Source organism: Portunus trituberculatus, chromosome 50, assembly GCF_017591435.1.
Source record: "Portunus trituberculatus isolate SZX2019 chromosome 50, ASM1759143v1, whole genome shotgun sequence".
In the NCBI taxonomy this organism is placed as follows: domain Eukaryota; kingdom Metazoa; phylum Arthropoda; class Malacostraca; order Decapoda; family Portunidae; genus Portunus; species Portunus trituberculatus.
The window spans coordinates 7402444-7419279 of NC_059304.1; the positions used below are offsets into that span (position 1 = coordinate 7402444).

At 36.6% G+C, this 16836-nt stretch overlaps 2 protein-coding genes across 12 annotated transcripts in view; both read right to left on the reverse strand.

Moving 5' to 3' along the window:
- The window catches only part of LOC123499624 (selenium-binding protein 2-like), a 132612-nt gene that overhangs the window by 81191 nt on the left and 34585 nt on the right, over positions 1-16836 (reverse strand). For 3 of the 11 annotated variants that reach the window (XM_045247939.1, XM_045247934.1, XM_045247932.1), the window contains exon 1: positions 4138-4438. The exons of 5 other annotated variants lie outside the window; for them this stretch is intronic. In XM_045247939.1, the coding sequence (XP_045103874.1) occupies positions 4138-4309 (172 nt within the window). In that variant the 5' untranslated portion in view covers positions 4310-4438. Of the gene's footprint in view, positions 1-859; positions 1571-2597; positions 2751-4137; positions 4439-16836 lie in introns of those variants that run through there. 3 more of the 11 variants (XM_045247937.1, XM_045247938.1, XM_045247941.1) reach the window with 3 other exon arrangements.
- Positions 7333-8453, reverse strand: LOC123499625 (transport and Golgi organization 2 homolog). The gene has a single exon (XM_045247947.1). It carries the CDS (start codon positions 8329-8331, stop codon positions 7477-7479), a length of 855 nt encoding a protein of 284 aa, XP_045103882.1. The 5' UTR covers positions 8332-8453; the 3' UTR covers positions 7333-7476.

Consider the following 16836-nt stretch of genomic DNA (forward strand, 5'->3'; position numbering starts at 1 on the left):
AGCTAAAGTTTGTGTTGTCTTTACCTAAATGCATAACCTGACACTTTTTAAAATGAAACTCTATCTGCCACCTGTCTGCTCATGCTATCAGCCTGTCCAGGTCTCGTTGTATTCTGTAATTGTCCTTTTCACCCTGTACTGCACATGCTATCTTAGTATCATCTGCAAACTTTGATACTTTGCTACTAATTCCTATATCTAAATCGTTAATGTACACCAAGAAAAGAAGAGGTCCTCGCACTGATCCTTGGGGTACCCTACTAACCACTTCCTTCCACTTAGACATTGCCCCATTTAATACTACTCTCTATTTCCTATCAGAAAGCCATGCACTAATCCAATCAACTAACCTACCCCCTATCCCATGTAGTCTCAATTTGTACACTAGCCTCCTATGCGGTACCTTATCAAACGACTTGCTAAAATCTAGATATATAACATCTATGCTATTTCCATCATCTAACTCCTTGGTAATATATTATAATACATGAAAAACAAAAGAGATAAAAAATAATGTTGCGTAAATTATGACTAAAAAACTTTAATGTCGTATAACTTGACTTGTATTTACTTTATCACCGTGAATTTTTTTTGTGCGAATAGATGAAAAGGTGCTTATTAATTTGTTATTCTTAATTTTCAAAAATTGAAAAGCTAAAGCGGAAAAAAAAGTTGAAAATGACGTTCATGAAAATATAGTTTCTTTGCAATATTGCGGAAATTAAAAATATATTTAACTGAAACGGACAAATTCTGGAGACAACATTTTATAATTTATTTATGAATGAAATGCCACAAAAATGAAGTAAATTGATTGAGAATTACATCTACAGTTACAAATTAAAGAACAATAACTTGCATTTTGAGAAACCGCGTTTTTTGTTGGGCGGACCTCAGAATAACCCAGCTGCGTAGTCTACCTCTGGCTCTTGCGAACAAACTTCTGCTTCATCTTTCTTCTTACTGGTGTGTCCATGTCCTTGTCCTTTCTTTGCATAGATGAAGTAAATTCAGTGTTCAGAAGCGAACTGAAGAAGCCACCTTCATACCTAGCATTGTATGTTGCAATTGCAGTGGCGGCAGCGAACTTGACCATTCTAGGTGAAGCACCTCTGTGCTTGGGTGTTATTTTCGTGACACATTAGTGTCAATTATTACTGCACCACACTCGCACTTCACTGAAAAGTACGTGTCAAGCATGTGATGAGTAAACTTCACTTCAGTATTGGTGCTAGAACACTCGTCACATGATGTCTTTCCCGCTAATGTTTCTAGATCTTCTTTTTCTATAATTATTCTTTCCTTCACAATCCCTTTTTTCTTCATTTCATCTTCATCAGAGAGAAGAGATTTCCTCGTAGAAGCAGCAACAGATGGTGGTGACGGTGAGGGGACAGGGAGGTGACAGGGAAGCTGGCTTGGGGATTCTTCCTCCACTTTGCTAGATTCTTGCTCCGTGCTAGTACATGTGCTTTACGCTTGGCATCTTGAATAATGTCTGAGGTGTTATCCATACAAGAAAATAAAGCACACAGCGTGTTTTCATGGATACAAAACATGTGTCTAGCGAAGCGATCACCCCTCAGAGACGACCGATAAATCACACAGAGATATGAGAGGTTGAGCTCCACTACCCCTCCCGGTCCCACTGCTAGGCTGCCAAATGTACGAAAATGTTCAAAGTAAAAAAAATCATAAAAAAATAACGAAAAAAGCTAGAGAGATGCGGAAAAAAAACATTGTTCTTCTCGCAATGAGATTTAAATGCCCAGATGTAAACAAGCTGCCTGCGCTCTTTAAATTTTTAAATGCACTTAGAAAGCTGATATCGCTTTCAAACTTTACAAGATGATGGCCAGATGGTAGTATGATTTTATGGTGCGTTCACCTCATTTTGGCATTTTTCAAAATTTTTCGCTCAAAATTGAGCCAGCCTCCCCTTAATCTATTCTCATTTAAATGCTCCCAAATACTACCCTTAATGATTTTCTCTAGTATCTTACATACTATACTAGTTAAACTGATCGGTCTATAATTATTCGCATCATCCTTCCTACCTTTTTTTTTTTTTAAATATTGGAGTAACATTAGCTAACTTCCAGTCCTGAGGTATCTCAGGACTTGTAAGTGTATCTTTAAGCACTGATGACGAGGTCGCTGTGCGACTGATACAGGATAACCTAGATGGTCCCTGGTGGCCCTTTGTTATCCTATTATTTATGTTATGTTATGTTATCACTATACCCTTAACTACAACCTTAAAAATATCCCACATCTGTGCAGTTTTATTTCCAAAACTATCTTCCCAGTTTACCTCTCCTAATAACTTACGTAACCTACCATAATTGTCTTTCTGATAGTTTGGGACTCTAGTCTTATTCACTATATTATCCCTACTGGAATTAATGATGTCCAGTGCAGTAATCACTATAAGTAGTAGTATCAGTATCGGCCCAATTAGGTGGTATCGGTATCGGAATCGGCCAAAATTTTGGTATCGGTACATCTCTATGCATGATCACATTTTGACTTTCTTTCTCACATTTCTATGTTCATAATACATGTGTGATGAAAACACGATTTTGTGAACAACTTACCTGGAGCTGCCATAGTGACCCTAAATAAAGCAACAACAAGAAGAGATAATTGACACAATCTCTCCAGAACAGTCTCGTCCCAATATGAACACACTGCGCAGGCCCAACTGTCTGACCATAAGTGAATACTGTGAGTTGATAGTAACGGACGAGGAGTGGGGTGGCGGACCTGGTGGTAGAGGCAATGAATGATTGGTCGAGGAAAGTTGCTACGTAGTTCTACGAGCACGTTTATCTTTGTCTTCTCCGTCAACAAATTTCATGAACAAGGAACATTATATGGAATGTGCATTGTTGATAAGTTGTTGTATAAGTAGTTAGTGATTTATGTGTGAATACTGTAATATATGTTATTGTTACGTAAGGGTGATTATGTTTACGCTTTCTCCAGCATCTCCCATCGAAGAATGCCACGATGCACATCCTTGTTTCGTCACATTCAGCAGGATGTCGTTGACCACGAATGTTACGCCTTCTTAGTACTAGTGTAGAATTTATAAAGGTGTATTTAGAATTGCTAATTACTTATCTACTCGTGGACAAGCCTTACCTAGCCTTTATTTAATAAGACACACTGCGTCACTATATCATGGAATGTCCTCTCATTGCTAAAGTTAGGCCACAAGGTCAGCATGACTTGTACAGCCTCATTGACCTTCTCCTAGACTCTGCCACCCTCAGGGATATACTCAGGGAATATCCTCAGTTTGCTCCCAGACTGTAGGATGTCTTAGGCAATAAGGTGTGCAATATGTGTTTTTTTTATTGAAATACTTGTATTCTTGTTGTGTATACTGTCCAGAGTTATTTTTGTGATAACCTTAAGTCTTTGCCCAGAGGGTGGGTGGCAAGGCCCATCCTCCTCCTTTGTTGTAATCATTTATTAATTCAACAATAAATGTATCAATCAATCAATTTCATTAGGATATCAGAGCAACACAAAAGACAAATTAAATGCTTTATTGGTAGTTATACCTATAGTAAAGTAGACGACACATTTTAAGAGATTAATAGATTTTATAATAAAATCCCAAATCCACATAAGAAAAATTTTTTTTTCTTCCCATTAATGAAACATTACTAGCGTAGTGCGTACATTTACTGAGCCAAACCGTTGAATGGATGGTAGGAGACTACCAAAAAAGTAAAGCATATCAAGATTCAAGTAGCAGGGAACATACATGTCTGCTGATGAAAAGAAATAAAAGGAATACTATAGAGATAAGGTGCTAGAAACAGGACCAAACATTAACAAGTTGTATGACATACTTCACAGTCTGACTGGAAATGAAAAAAAAAGAAATAATAAATAAACAAATAAAATAAATAAATAAATAAATAAATAAATAATAAATAAATAAAATTACACGAGTTTTCGATCATGGTGGATTTGCTGATGTTGAACAGACAAATATTATTCTTGATTTCTTTGAAAAGAAAACTGAAGAAATTATTAAGAATTTTAGGGCTGTACCAAGAGTCGCGAAGGCCAAGGCACGGACCTTCCCTTCGACCAGCAAGGCAAAGCCTTCGCCCTTACCTTCAATCCGTACCAAGCGCAAGAGTCGCCGTGGAAGGTAGGGCCGCGAGAGGTCTGCCGCTAGCATGAGTTGGTAACAGTTGTTTCGGTATTGGTATGACTGTAATCCGGATTTGAGCTCCGCGAACGACAACAAAACCACAGTGCGCTGTGACCGGGCCTCGCCACTCATGCACGAGCAGAGAATAATGATTCTCAATCTTGTAAAAGAGAATAAAGACTTGCAAGACCGCTCAACAAACCCAGCTAGCCTTCACAAGAAAAAAAAAATAGCTTGGGAGGCGATCACCAAGTCATTTAATGCCATTAACATTTTTTAATATTAAGATATTTATAGCTAAATAAAAATTCAAGATTTTAGCATCAGCTGGTGCTTAGAGAGAAACTGACAATGTGAAAAAGAGGCAGGCTCAGGTAGTGAGTAACAAGCCCACATGTGATCAGAGTTATTGAATATCTGTGTACTCAAGCATTCCTTATTGAAAACCTGGCTTGCCACACACTTAAATAATTTTCTTCTTTTCAAGTTTTGTATATGTATAGCAGTTCTGAATGTTTATTGTTGTTGCTCAATTTCACTATGTATTTATAACAGGTTTATTCAACAACTTTACAGACTGCAGTGTTTTCATAATTTCCAGAATTCTTAACTTTCTTTTTTTCTGTATCCTTCCATTATCCCTAAAGTGGTAATTTATCATGTGTTTGGAAATCACTGTCTTACAAAATCAATATCAAGAAGCAGTGGTAGTTCATTACAAGAGTTGAGAAATTTGTATTCTTTGGGATCTGCTAGACCACAATTTGTATGCATATCATTAAAATTCCGTAGTTAACACATTAGTATAGTCAATCATGAATTACATTAATCATGGCCTGAAATAGTTTGGATACAGGACTATACATCTTGAGAACTACCTACAATACTGTCAGTATACCTAGACTTAAATCCTTGCACATCACACCCAACTCAGTGAAAAGTTATCTGTTGACTTAGCTTTAACATTATTGCACTCAATGTTTATGTCACTCACTGTCTTTTTGAGAGAGAGAGAGAGAGAGAGAGAGAGAGAGAGAGAGAGAGAGAGAGAGAGAGAGTTTGATAAGAAGTCCTGGGTTGGTGTGAAGTGGTGTTCTTGTGAAATTCTCTGTCTACATCCCTACATAGTAGTACATCTTTGTGGTTTTGTTTTAAACCTGCTTATACAGGCTAGTATTTACCTTGTGACTGGCTTTTCTTTGCATACTTTGACAGCCTTCTGTCTGTTGGCAGTTCACCTGTCACTTCCTATTCTCCATTAACCCATGCACATATTTGGTCTTTAATAGGCTTGGATGATGAGCTCACTAAAGAAAATATTTATTACCATGAAATAAACAGTGTAACTTTCCTGACAAACGAAAACAAGCTTCATAAAACAGCTAGGTGGCGAGCTTTCTGGATCCACTGCGTTCTTCCACCTCGCGATTTTAAGGCGATCCTTCACTATTATAAAAGAATAGTAACTTACGTGGAAACATAACTATCGGTTTTCCGAGATTGAAAATATTACTTGATGTTGATTTTAGTTCATACTATTCGTTGGTCACTCCAGCTTACGAAAATTATAAAATATTTCTTCGAAGGTCATGTGGAAGACACGGGGGCACCCATGCCTTCCCTTCGACCTTCCCTCTGCTCTTCATTCCAATAATGACAGCGACTCTTGGTACCACATTACCTTCCCTTCTACCCTCGACCTTAAACCTTCGTGCCTCTTGGTACAGGCCTTAATGTTTGTGAGAGTCAGGGGCCTGTTTTGGAAGTATAGGTACAGTTCCAGAAATAAGTCGTCAAGTTTCCATCAAGTATATGTGAACGCAGTAAAGTGTATAATATAAAGAGCGAAATTCACATACTGAGTGTTGGATTTTTTTTCAGACCAGTCTCTGATCTGATATTTGTCAAAGATTATTGAAAACTTACCAGTTAATAATGGATCACCTCCATGCTACCAATATGTATTACTTGATTATCAGTTTGCCTACAGACGTCTTTATTCAACAGAAACAATACGCACTTTGTTTTGTTGTAAACAGTCAACAAGGGCAAATGTAGTTGTTTTTTTTTTCCCCTGATTGCTGCATTTGATACTATGGTGCACAATGTTTTACTACAGGACTGCCAGACAATTGGAATTGATGGTGGTGCACTTAAATATTTCAGGAGTTATTTTAAAATTAGATCTTGTGTACAAATAGGATAATTGTTTTCTGACATAATACATTTACAAAGAGGAGTTCCTCAAGGCAGTGTAGTAGGCCTCATTATCGTCTGTGTGGACAAAAGTGAACTTTCACACACACATACTTAGAAAGTAGGTACGTTTTATGTGACACAGAATAGTGTAACAAATACTGAAGCTAAGATGAATGATAATGAAATATGTGGGAAAGTGGAGACTTCCAAGCATTTGAAATTAAATGAGTAATGATCTTAGAAAGGTAGACATATTCACTCCAGAATAATGAAATCTCAAGGAGTATAGACAAAGCAGTCAAAGACTTGGATGTTGACTGTAATCCATATTTACAGGATCAAATAAATGATATGCTGAAGACAATGGTATATTATCTACAGAATGTTTCATTTCTCAAGAAATACGTACTTAGATGGAAATACATTGAAAAAGTTTATTCATATCATATAATTAATACAATGGACTATTGTTATTCACTTCCTAATTACCTACTGAAGAAGCTACTGTTATAGTTATGAACAGAGCTACTCAACTCATGAAAGGCCTGCCTCCCCATTAAAGAATAACACCTAACATTTATTGATTTGCATTAGTTGCCAATTGAAATACCCGTGATGTACAAAATTTGTGTCCTCACACATCAAGCAGTTCAATCTAGTACACTTGAATACATAAGAAATTTACTTCAGAACTTACATCTTGATACCCCTATGACAGTGGAACATCACAGGCTCTTTGTCCCCTGAGTTAACTTGAAATTGGGTTTTAGAGCATTTGAAAAGATTGCTCTGAGATTAGGCTTCAAGAAAACACTGAAGACCCACTTATTCATAAAGCCTATGACATCATTAATATATACATTGAGGATAATCATCAGTGATAGTGCATCTATGATGGTTATGCAGAGCATGGCATAGTCAATATAGTGGGGCTTAGAATTTCATCAATGGTCAACAGTAAATGGTAGTACAATTCTGACTAAGCAAAAAGGAATTGTTACTACTATAAAAGTTACGAAACTTTACATATTTACAGAGCTACTATATATTCTATTGTAGCAGGTATGGATTATATTCTGCTCATACTTGTAATAACACTGTTAGGTACTTTTGTATAAGTCTGTAGGAACTATAGTAAATGTAAAACTGTTTTCTCCCCACACAGGATTTTCAGGATTTACTGGATCCTGCATGGTTCGCTCTTTATACACAAGCTGATCACTTTGGTCCACAAGTATGACTGTTGTTGTTCGGGTGCCATAATTGGCAGCTGAAACCCAAATACTGGAAAGGCTCTTAACAAAATATTCCATGTGCCCTTTGCCCTGTTCAGTTAACTGTGGATCAGGAAAATTTAAGTCTTTGTTTTGCATCATTATAAACAACTCAGCAATTAGCTTTTCTTCTAGTTCTTTTTTCCCATAAGTATTAACCAAATCTTGGAACATTGTTTTACCTTTCTCGACTTTTTTTAAAGGTTTCATGAGAGGCGAGTTTCCAAATCCATGGAACCCAGGTTGTATCTGGTGTATCATTTTGGAGTCACTGTTGTAAAAGTTAACATCATACGAGTTTCCTTGGGGATCTAATGTGATCAGGTTGAATGGATTGTACATCTTTCCTGAGTTTTTTACCACTTCCATGTATTGGTGTCCTTTCTTGCAGGAGTTCAAATAATCAACAACCAAGAAACCCCTTGAGGTTTTGCCAGCTTTAAATGCATTGACTGGCTGAAAGATATTGAGTAAACAAGATATTTTTCCATCTTTGGAAGCAGCCAACCATGTACCTCCTTCACAATTTTTCTCCATATCCATTCCTCCCACAATCCTATCATCCCAAAAATGTGCAGGCTTAGTGGGTCTATTATAAGTCTCATCACGATTATTTACAATGATTGCTTTGTATTCTCCTATTTTAGGTCTTGGATTAATAAAGAGAAATAAAATACACATAATGTTGGCTCAAGTCTTATCTAATGTTTGTTGAAATCTGTGTTTTGAGGCTAGAAATTAATACAATACTTAGCCTAGGGAAAAATGTAAAAAATTACTTCTTGAAAAAAATATACATATATATGTATATATATATATATATATATATATATATATATATATATATATATATATATATATATATATATTTTTTTAAACACTGCAACTGTGTCAGAAGAGCCTGAATTTCATTACTAATCTATACTAAATTTTTTCAAAGTAATGTTTGGTCAGTGGTTCTTTGATATATTGCAATTCACCACCATGGTAATTTCAGCTACTGAAGTGAAGCAAAGGTCATGAAATTCCATTCCCTGCTTATTTACTTGGGTTCTGAAAAGAAAAGAAAATAATCATGCAGCCTGAGTACATCATATAAGACACTGCACATCCTTGTAGTTTGGGTATACTGGAATGGAAAAGTTTCTATCATGGTGACAGTGGTGAGTAACTAGTCATGGCAAGACATTTGTGAGGGTAATAATTCAATTTATTTGATAAATGCCTTACACATGAAGCCATACCACATTTCCAGATCCAAATAAGAAACCCAATGGCGTCGCCTGGCCTGGTCATCCGGACATTAGCCCAGGATGTTTTTTTTTTTAGCCATAGATAATTCAACTTCAGAGGAAATATAACAGAACTGTACATTAACAAGCCACTAAAAAGTAAAGAAGTTGTAGTTTCCCATTTTCAGTGAGTGCAACACAAGATGATACCAAAAATTGCATGGGGGGGATGGAATATGACCACATCAGTCAAAATTATTATTTTGCTTTAATCCCCGTGTTATCTATATGTGCATCATCTTGTTTCTGTCAATATATTATAATTTAATTTGACACATTTTGAAGTCACCACAAGGTTAAAGAAAGCACAGAAATATATATATATATTTTTTTTCACGTGAAGGATCCCCTAGACTTCCCTATAAGGGTCTGGGCTCAGCCCCCAATGTTGTCTGTCCTAAGAAATGCCCCTGAAGAAACCAGTGTCCTTCAAACCCCCAAATGCAATTGAAACTGTAATCTTTTGCCATAGCATGTCCCTAACATTCAGCTAACTCAGTTTTCATTATTATTACTATTATTATTATTATTATTATTATTATTATTATGAAAATCCATGAAAGTGCATCACATAGAAATCAAAGAAATGATAGACTCAAGCAGACTCTCACAATGAGCAAACATGGATATGAAAAATAAAAAAGGAATAAAAAAAAAAAGAGAAAAGAGGTAAAAATAAGAAATGACAAATGAAAACAACCTCGTCTGGAAGAACATTTCACACATTAGTCAGATTAGAATAAAAGTACAGCAAAATTGGTTGGTTGAGCAAAATACAGGCTGAAAGACATGCACATTGAATTGTAAACTATGATGCGTACGATGAACAGGCAGAAATTGAACTGGTAACACGCTATGAAGCATTTTAGTGAGGTTTTGAGGAATTTACAAGATAATTATTGTCTTGAAGATGATTTCAAGCTAGAAAATTCTAACTGAATATATCACATTTGAAGCTCTACACTAAATTGTCAATCATTTTAATACATTCAGACAAGTTACAGTACTTCAATAAAGCATTTAAGTTGCTATGAATGAGGAATGTAAATTTTTTTTTTTTCTGTAAATGCAAATCCACAAATTCAAATATTACCTTCTGCAGACATATATCTTTCCACTTCTTGAAAATGCAAACACAAACTATTTGCTTCTTTCTGTAACACAAAACCGATTTAATTTAATTCTGGGGGAATTATGGTATATTTTCAATAATCAGTTGATTACAATTTCGTACAATGCTTAATTCATTACAGTTTGAGTTTATTTGAGGTTGTTCATACAAAAGCTGGCTATGCTTTAATAAAATAATGGTTGATGATTGAACATGGAGAAAATAAGCCTGAAAAAACTCAGTCAAAAGCTGCTTTGTTTCTTATAGACTCACTTCAGCATAAACTATAGGCAGTTTTTCTAGTGAACTTGAACAACAAACTCAAGTGGCAGACAAGATCTAAGCAACATGCCACCCACCAGCCAATGACAGGATTCAGGATATAAGGGATGGTGGCTGGTTCAGATCTAATATGAGAATAAGTCACCTGCAAACTAACAACAAATTAGATTAATGAATAGGGTGTTTGGAGTTGCTAGTTAATAGGATAATACTTAATAACTCAGTTACATTTATCTTGGGACATAAAAGACAATGATAAGAATGCTGCTGGGCCTGCTGTAGAGTAACTTATGGGGAAAATGATGAGGACATGGAATACCATTCTTTCACAACTATCATATTTTCTGATAAAAGTACCTGCCACATACATATAAAGTGTTAATTTTCAGTTATAATATTAAGACTTTCAAAACCTTAATCATACTACCATTTACAATATTAATAGTACATATATAGTGTTATGCATATAGTGGAAGTCCTATGTTTTGTTCTGCACTGAGTTACCTACACATACACTATGATGACAGATGGATAGATTTCTAGAGCTACATATTGATGCGAGCCACTTGTACAATGGAAACATACACACATGGGGAATTATGAATCCTCAGGTACAAGTTCAAGTCATATCAATGGTCTTGTGATAAGAAGAACATCTACTCAGGATAGTGGATTCTGAATGACAGCACAGTCCTCCACTAGGAATAACTGTTTTCTAGCCATCAGGGGAATCTATACAAAAAGAAAAAAATACTATTGTAAAACTTCTAACATTATTAAATTAGTCATACCTTCTACAAGTTGTAAGGCCTAGCAGGTCATAAAATGGTGGTTAAGTAAAAAGAAATACTACAAGAAACATGACTAAAGTATTATTCTAACTCAACAATTCTGTACTCAAGTTAAGGTTGGCAATACTATGATTAAAATACTATAATTCACACTCAACTATTTGACATACAATGTGTTCTCAGTAGCAAAGAAAGGTAAGTAAAGGAAAGGTGGGTAAAAAAAAAAAAAAAATAAATAAATAAATAAATAAAAAACACACACACACACACACACACATATATATATATATATATATATATATATATATATATATATATATATATATATATATATATATATACACTTAACCCTCGACTATCGCGCCCAATTGGGGCTGAAATAGCCGCGCCATAGCCGAAAATGCGATAGCCGAATTGATCTTGGTGGAAAGGCAGTTTTGGCCAATGAGTGCTCAGATATTCCGTGACGTCATGGCTGGGCGCGCGATAGCAGGCATCTGAGATCGCGATAATGAAATTTTTGCAGCTTTTCATGGGTGCGTGATAGTAATAAAGCGCGATAGCCGAAGTCGCGATAGCCGAGGGTTGACTGTATATAATATATATATATATATATATATATATATATATATATATATATATATATATATATATATATATATATATATATATATATATATATATATATATATATATATATATATATATATATATATATATATATATATATATATATATATATATATATATATATACAGTAAAGTCCCGGTTACGTCGGTCTCGAGTTACGTCAAACTCGTAGTTACGTCAGTCCACTATAAGGCAATTTAAGATTTAAAAAATTGAAAATTTATAAATCGTAAAGTGCGGGATTTACTGTTATTGTTGGTGGTTGCCCGCCACACTGCCTGCCTCACACTTGAATACAATAACACCCAGCCTCACTTCCACCACACCGTCGCCCCTGGCAAGAGTGTTATCCTACTTCTGCGTTTACTGACTCAAGTTCTTAGTATCTTGCTCAATGGCACCAAAGAGAAAACTTCTTAGTGACAGCAGTGATGCTAAGAAAAGGAAAACCATTACGCTACAAGAAAAAAGAGGACATAATTAAAAGACATGAGAAGGGAGGCAGCAGCTGTGTGTGAGGGAGGGAAGAAGAAAATGGGAAGCCCGTTACCATGACAACGTGGAGGCTTGCACACCCATCACAACAAAAACAACTCCGGAGCCTTCACCTGGGCCACACGACACTCGCAGCTGACTTGCACCGTCTGCGCCTGTCTGCTGATCCCTATTGCCCTTTCCTATTGCATTTCCTGCCCCGCTGCCCATGCTTCTACTCCCACCGCACTGCACTACGCTCCCAACTGTCCACCCTGGGCGTCACAACATTCGACCTGCCCACCCTTCTGGTGAAATAATGAATGAGAGCTTCAAAACAGTGTTCACTGTATAAGATTTTACAGAACTTAATAGGACATTGCATTGCCAAGGATTACAAGAAATCACAGTGCATAAAGAGGATACTAGAAGATTACTGTATAATTTGGATGTCAGAAAAGCAATGGAGCCAGATGATGTATCAGGTTGGATGCTAAAAGAATGTAAAGAACAACTACTGGATCCAATTTGGGAAATAATTACACACTAAATAAAGGGAAAGTTCCACTAGAATAGAAAAGAGCCAACATAATACTGATATTTAAAGGAGGAAAGGCAACTGAGCCATTGAATTACAGATTGGTGTAACTTACAAGCGTTATGGGAAAGTTAGGCGAAATAATTATCAAAGAAAAATGGGTTAAACATCTGGAAGAAAAACAAGTGATATCAAACAGACAATTTGAGTTCAGGACAGGACGGTCATGGGTGTCGAACTCATTAAGCTTCTACTCAAGAGTAATAGAAGGACTGGAAAGCAGAGATGGATGGGTGGACACAGTATACCTGGACATAAAAAAGGCTTTTCATAAGTCCCTCATGGATGACTACTTTGGAAACTAAAGAACATAAGAGGACTGCGAGGAACTTTGTTAGAATGGACATGAGACTATTTGAAGGACAGGGAGATAAGAACTGTGATCAGAGATACATACTCATCTTGGGGCAAAGTAGCAAGCAGAGTGCCACAAGGGTCAGTGTTACCCCCATTATGGTTCAGATCTATGTAAATGACATTCACAATGGGATACACAGTTACATTAATTTATTTGCTGATGATGCAAAGCTGCTAAGAATTATCAAAACCCAGGAGGATTGTTTGCTCTTACAGGAAGATATAAACAGGATCTATGAGTGGAGTAAGATGAGGAAATTGGAGTTCAATGCAAAGAAATGTCACATAATGGAACTAGGAAAGAGCAAAAGAAGACTGGTATGAAAATATCTGATGGGAAAGGAACAAATAATGAAGACTAAAGAGGAAAAAGATCTGGGAGTAATTTTACAGGAAAATCTGAATCCCAAAAAACACATAAGCAAGATACTATTTGGATTATCATATAAAATATTGACTAATATAAGAGTGGCATTTCAATTCATGGACAAAGATATGATGAAAAAAATCATCACAAGCATGATACATCCAAAGTTTGAATATGCAACTGTGGTATGGTCTTCAAGCTCTAAAAAAGATAAAAGAAGGTTAGAATGGATATAGAAGATTGCTACAGAGATGGTGCTAGAACTAAAGGGCCTAACATATAAAGAACAGCTGATGGAAATGGGACTACCAACCTTACAAGATAGAAGAGAATGAGACCTAATAACAATGTACAAGACAGTCAATGGCATTGAAAAGATAGACAAGGAAGACCTGGTGTTGGTAACAGAAGAAGATAGAATGACAAGAGGTCACGTAAAGAAGATCAGGATGAGGCAGTGTGAAGGATATTTGAAAAAACAGCTTTCCACACAGAACAGTGAAAAAGTGGAATGTATTAAATAATGAAGTTGTTACAGCACATAATGTGCATAACTTTACAAAAAAATTGGATAAATGGAGACATATAGAGACAGGACACTATGAGCCCCGCTCAAACCCTATACAATACAATTAGGTAAATACAACTAGGTAAATACACACACACACACACACACACACACACACACACACACACACACACACACACACACACACATGGAAATAAAGCAAATGCAGGACATCATGGTTACTAAGGAAGATGTAAGGAAAATTATAAGCAATCTGGATATTAATAAATCAATGGGGCCTGATGGCATATCTGGGAGGTTGCTAAATGAATATAAGGATCAATTGTTGAACCCCGTATTTGATATTGTGGAAACCTCCATACGAACAGGATTAATCCGGAAAGAGTGGAAAAGAGCTGACATTGTGCCTATATATAAGAATGGTAGTAGAATGGAACCGCTAAATTATAGACCAGTATCGTTGACTAGTATATTGTGCAAGGTATGTGAAGAAGTAATTAAAGCTAAGTGGAGTGAGTATCTAGAAAGTGAAAACATTCTGAGTGAAAGACAGTTTGGTTTCAGAAAAGGAAGATCGTACGTATCCAATTTATTATGTTTTTATTCAAGAGTGACTGACATACTACAACATAGAGAGGGATGGGTGGATGCTATCTACCTGGACTTGAGAAAGGCCTTTGATAAAGTACCACACAATAGACTGATGTGGAAACTAAAGAAGATTGGAGGAGTAAATGATAAACTAGCAAAATGGATGGAAAATTACTTAATGGGAAGAGAAATGAGAACAGTGGTGAGAGGAAGGAAGTCCGAGTGGAAGAAGGTAACCAGTGGAGTTCCACAAGGGTCAGTGCTTGGTCCCATCATGTTTTTGATTTATGTTAATGATATGCCAGTAGGAATTGACAGTTACATGAACATGTTTGCAAACGATACTAAAATTATGAGGAGAGTAAGGAATGTGGAAGATTGTAACAAGTTACAGGAAGATCTTGATAAAATATATGAGTGGAGTAAGGAGTGGCAGATGGAATTTAATATAGACAAGACCCATGTTATGAAAATGGGAAGAAGTAGATACAGACCAAACTGGGATTACAGGCTGGGTGATGAGAAAATTAAAGAGACCAATGAGGAGAAAGACTTAGGAGTAACTGTGCAAAACACTTTGTCACCGGAGAAACACATTAACAAGATTTTTTGGAAAACATATAACATGCTTCAAAATATTGGCCTTGCATTCCACTACCTAGATGAAGGAATGATGAAGAAGATATTATGTACCTTAATAAGACCCCAGTTAGAATATGCAGCTTGTGTCTGGTCACTGCATATGAAGAAAAATGTGAAGAAGGTAGAAAGGGTACAGAGGCTGGCAACAAGGATGGTACCAGGACTCAGGGAGTTAGACTATGAGGAAAGACTGAGGAAGCTGGGGCTGACCACATTAGAAGAGAGAAGAACAAGAGGAGACATGATAACTATGTATAAATTGGTGAACAAGATTGACATACTGGACAGAGAGTTGATAAAGGTGACCACAAGTAATCATCTCCGAGGACATGGAAAAAAGCTAATAAAAGACATCCGTCTAAATGACGTGAGAAAATACAGTTTCCCACATCGTAGCATTGATAAGTGGAATAAAGCAGTGATGTCGTTGACGCGGTGTGTGTCAATCAGATGAAAGAGAGATATGACAGGAATGAACAAGGAGACAGGACACAGAGAGCTTAGCTCGGGCCCTGTAATACACAAATAGGTAAATACACACACACACACACATGGAGACACACTCCTGCTCAGAGCACACACTAACACTCCACACACTAAGCAATGTGCTTGGAGTGAGAACCATCATTGGTACTAAAGGGCAACCAGAGCGAGTGAACAAGTGTACAGAGTGAACGTAGCCTGGTGGCGTGTACATAAGAGTGATCGGAGGTGTGGGAACCTCCGCACTCCAAACGACAGAGCGGGAACCACACAAAGCCAGCCATAACAGACGCATCCCACCACACACAGTAGCTACCAGGCCTGGACTGCACACCACACACCCACATGCTCCCAGGAAGAGTGAAATAAAATGGATAGACCGGTAAGAAATAAGTTCCCAAATTCAAAATGTGCCGATGAGGCCCAGGGAGCAAAACCAAAAGTGGCCAGTCAAAACATGAGTCCATCTTCAACAGGAGCAACAATGCAAGGTAGATTGGTAATGTTGGAGAAGAGATTTGAGGAGTTGGTGAAGGAATTAAAAGTTCAGAGGAGTGAGGAGGAGCAGGATAGAGAATTCCACAAGGCTTTGAAGGAAAGAGTTAAGAGACTGGAGGAAAATGAAAAACGATTGGTGGATGAGAATGCACACTTGAGAGTGGAGGTTGAAAAATACAAGAGACGGTTGGAGGAGAAATGGAGAGGAGTAAAGGAGAAAGATGACTTTAAGGAAATGATCAGTGAGCAGAATGAAAGGTTTGAAAGGGAGTGGGAACTGAAGAAAACACAATGGACTGAGTCAAGGGAAGCAGAGATGGTTGGATTACAAGAAATAATTAAAGATTAGTTGAAGGAAGACAAAAAAGAAAGGTCCAAGGAACTGGTTAATGTTATGAAGAATAAGGAAACATTGATAAGAGAAATAGCAGAAAAGAAGAAGAGTGTGTTAATATTTGGGATGAAAGAACAAAATATAACATATAAGCCTAAGAGAATTAAGGAAGAATTAAAAACGGTAAGAGTTCTGTTCAAAAATCTA

Coding starts and splice junctions, on each gene's coding strand:
- LOC123499625 (XM_045247947.1), bottom strand. CDS start 8,331: ATGTGTATTTTATTTCTCTTTATTAATCCAAGACCTAAAATAGGAGAA.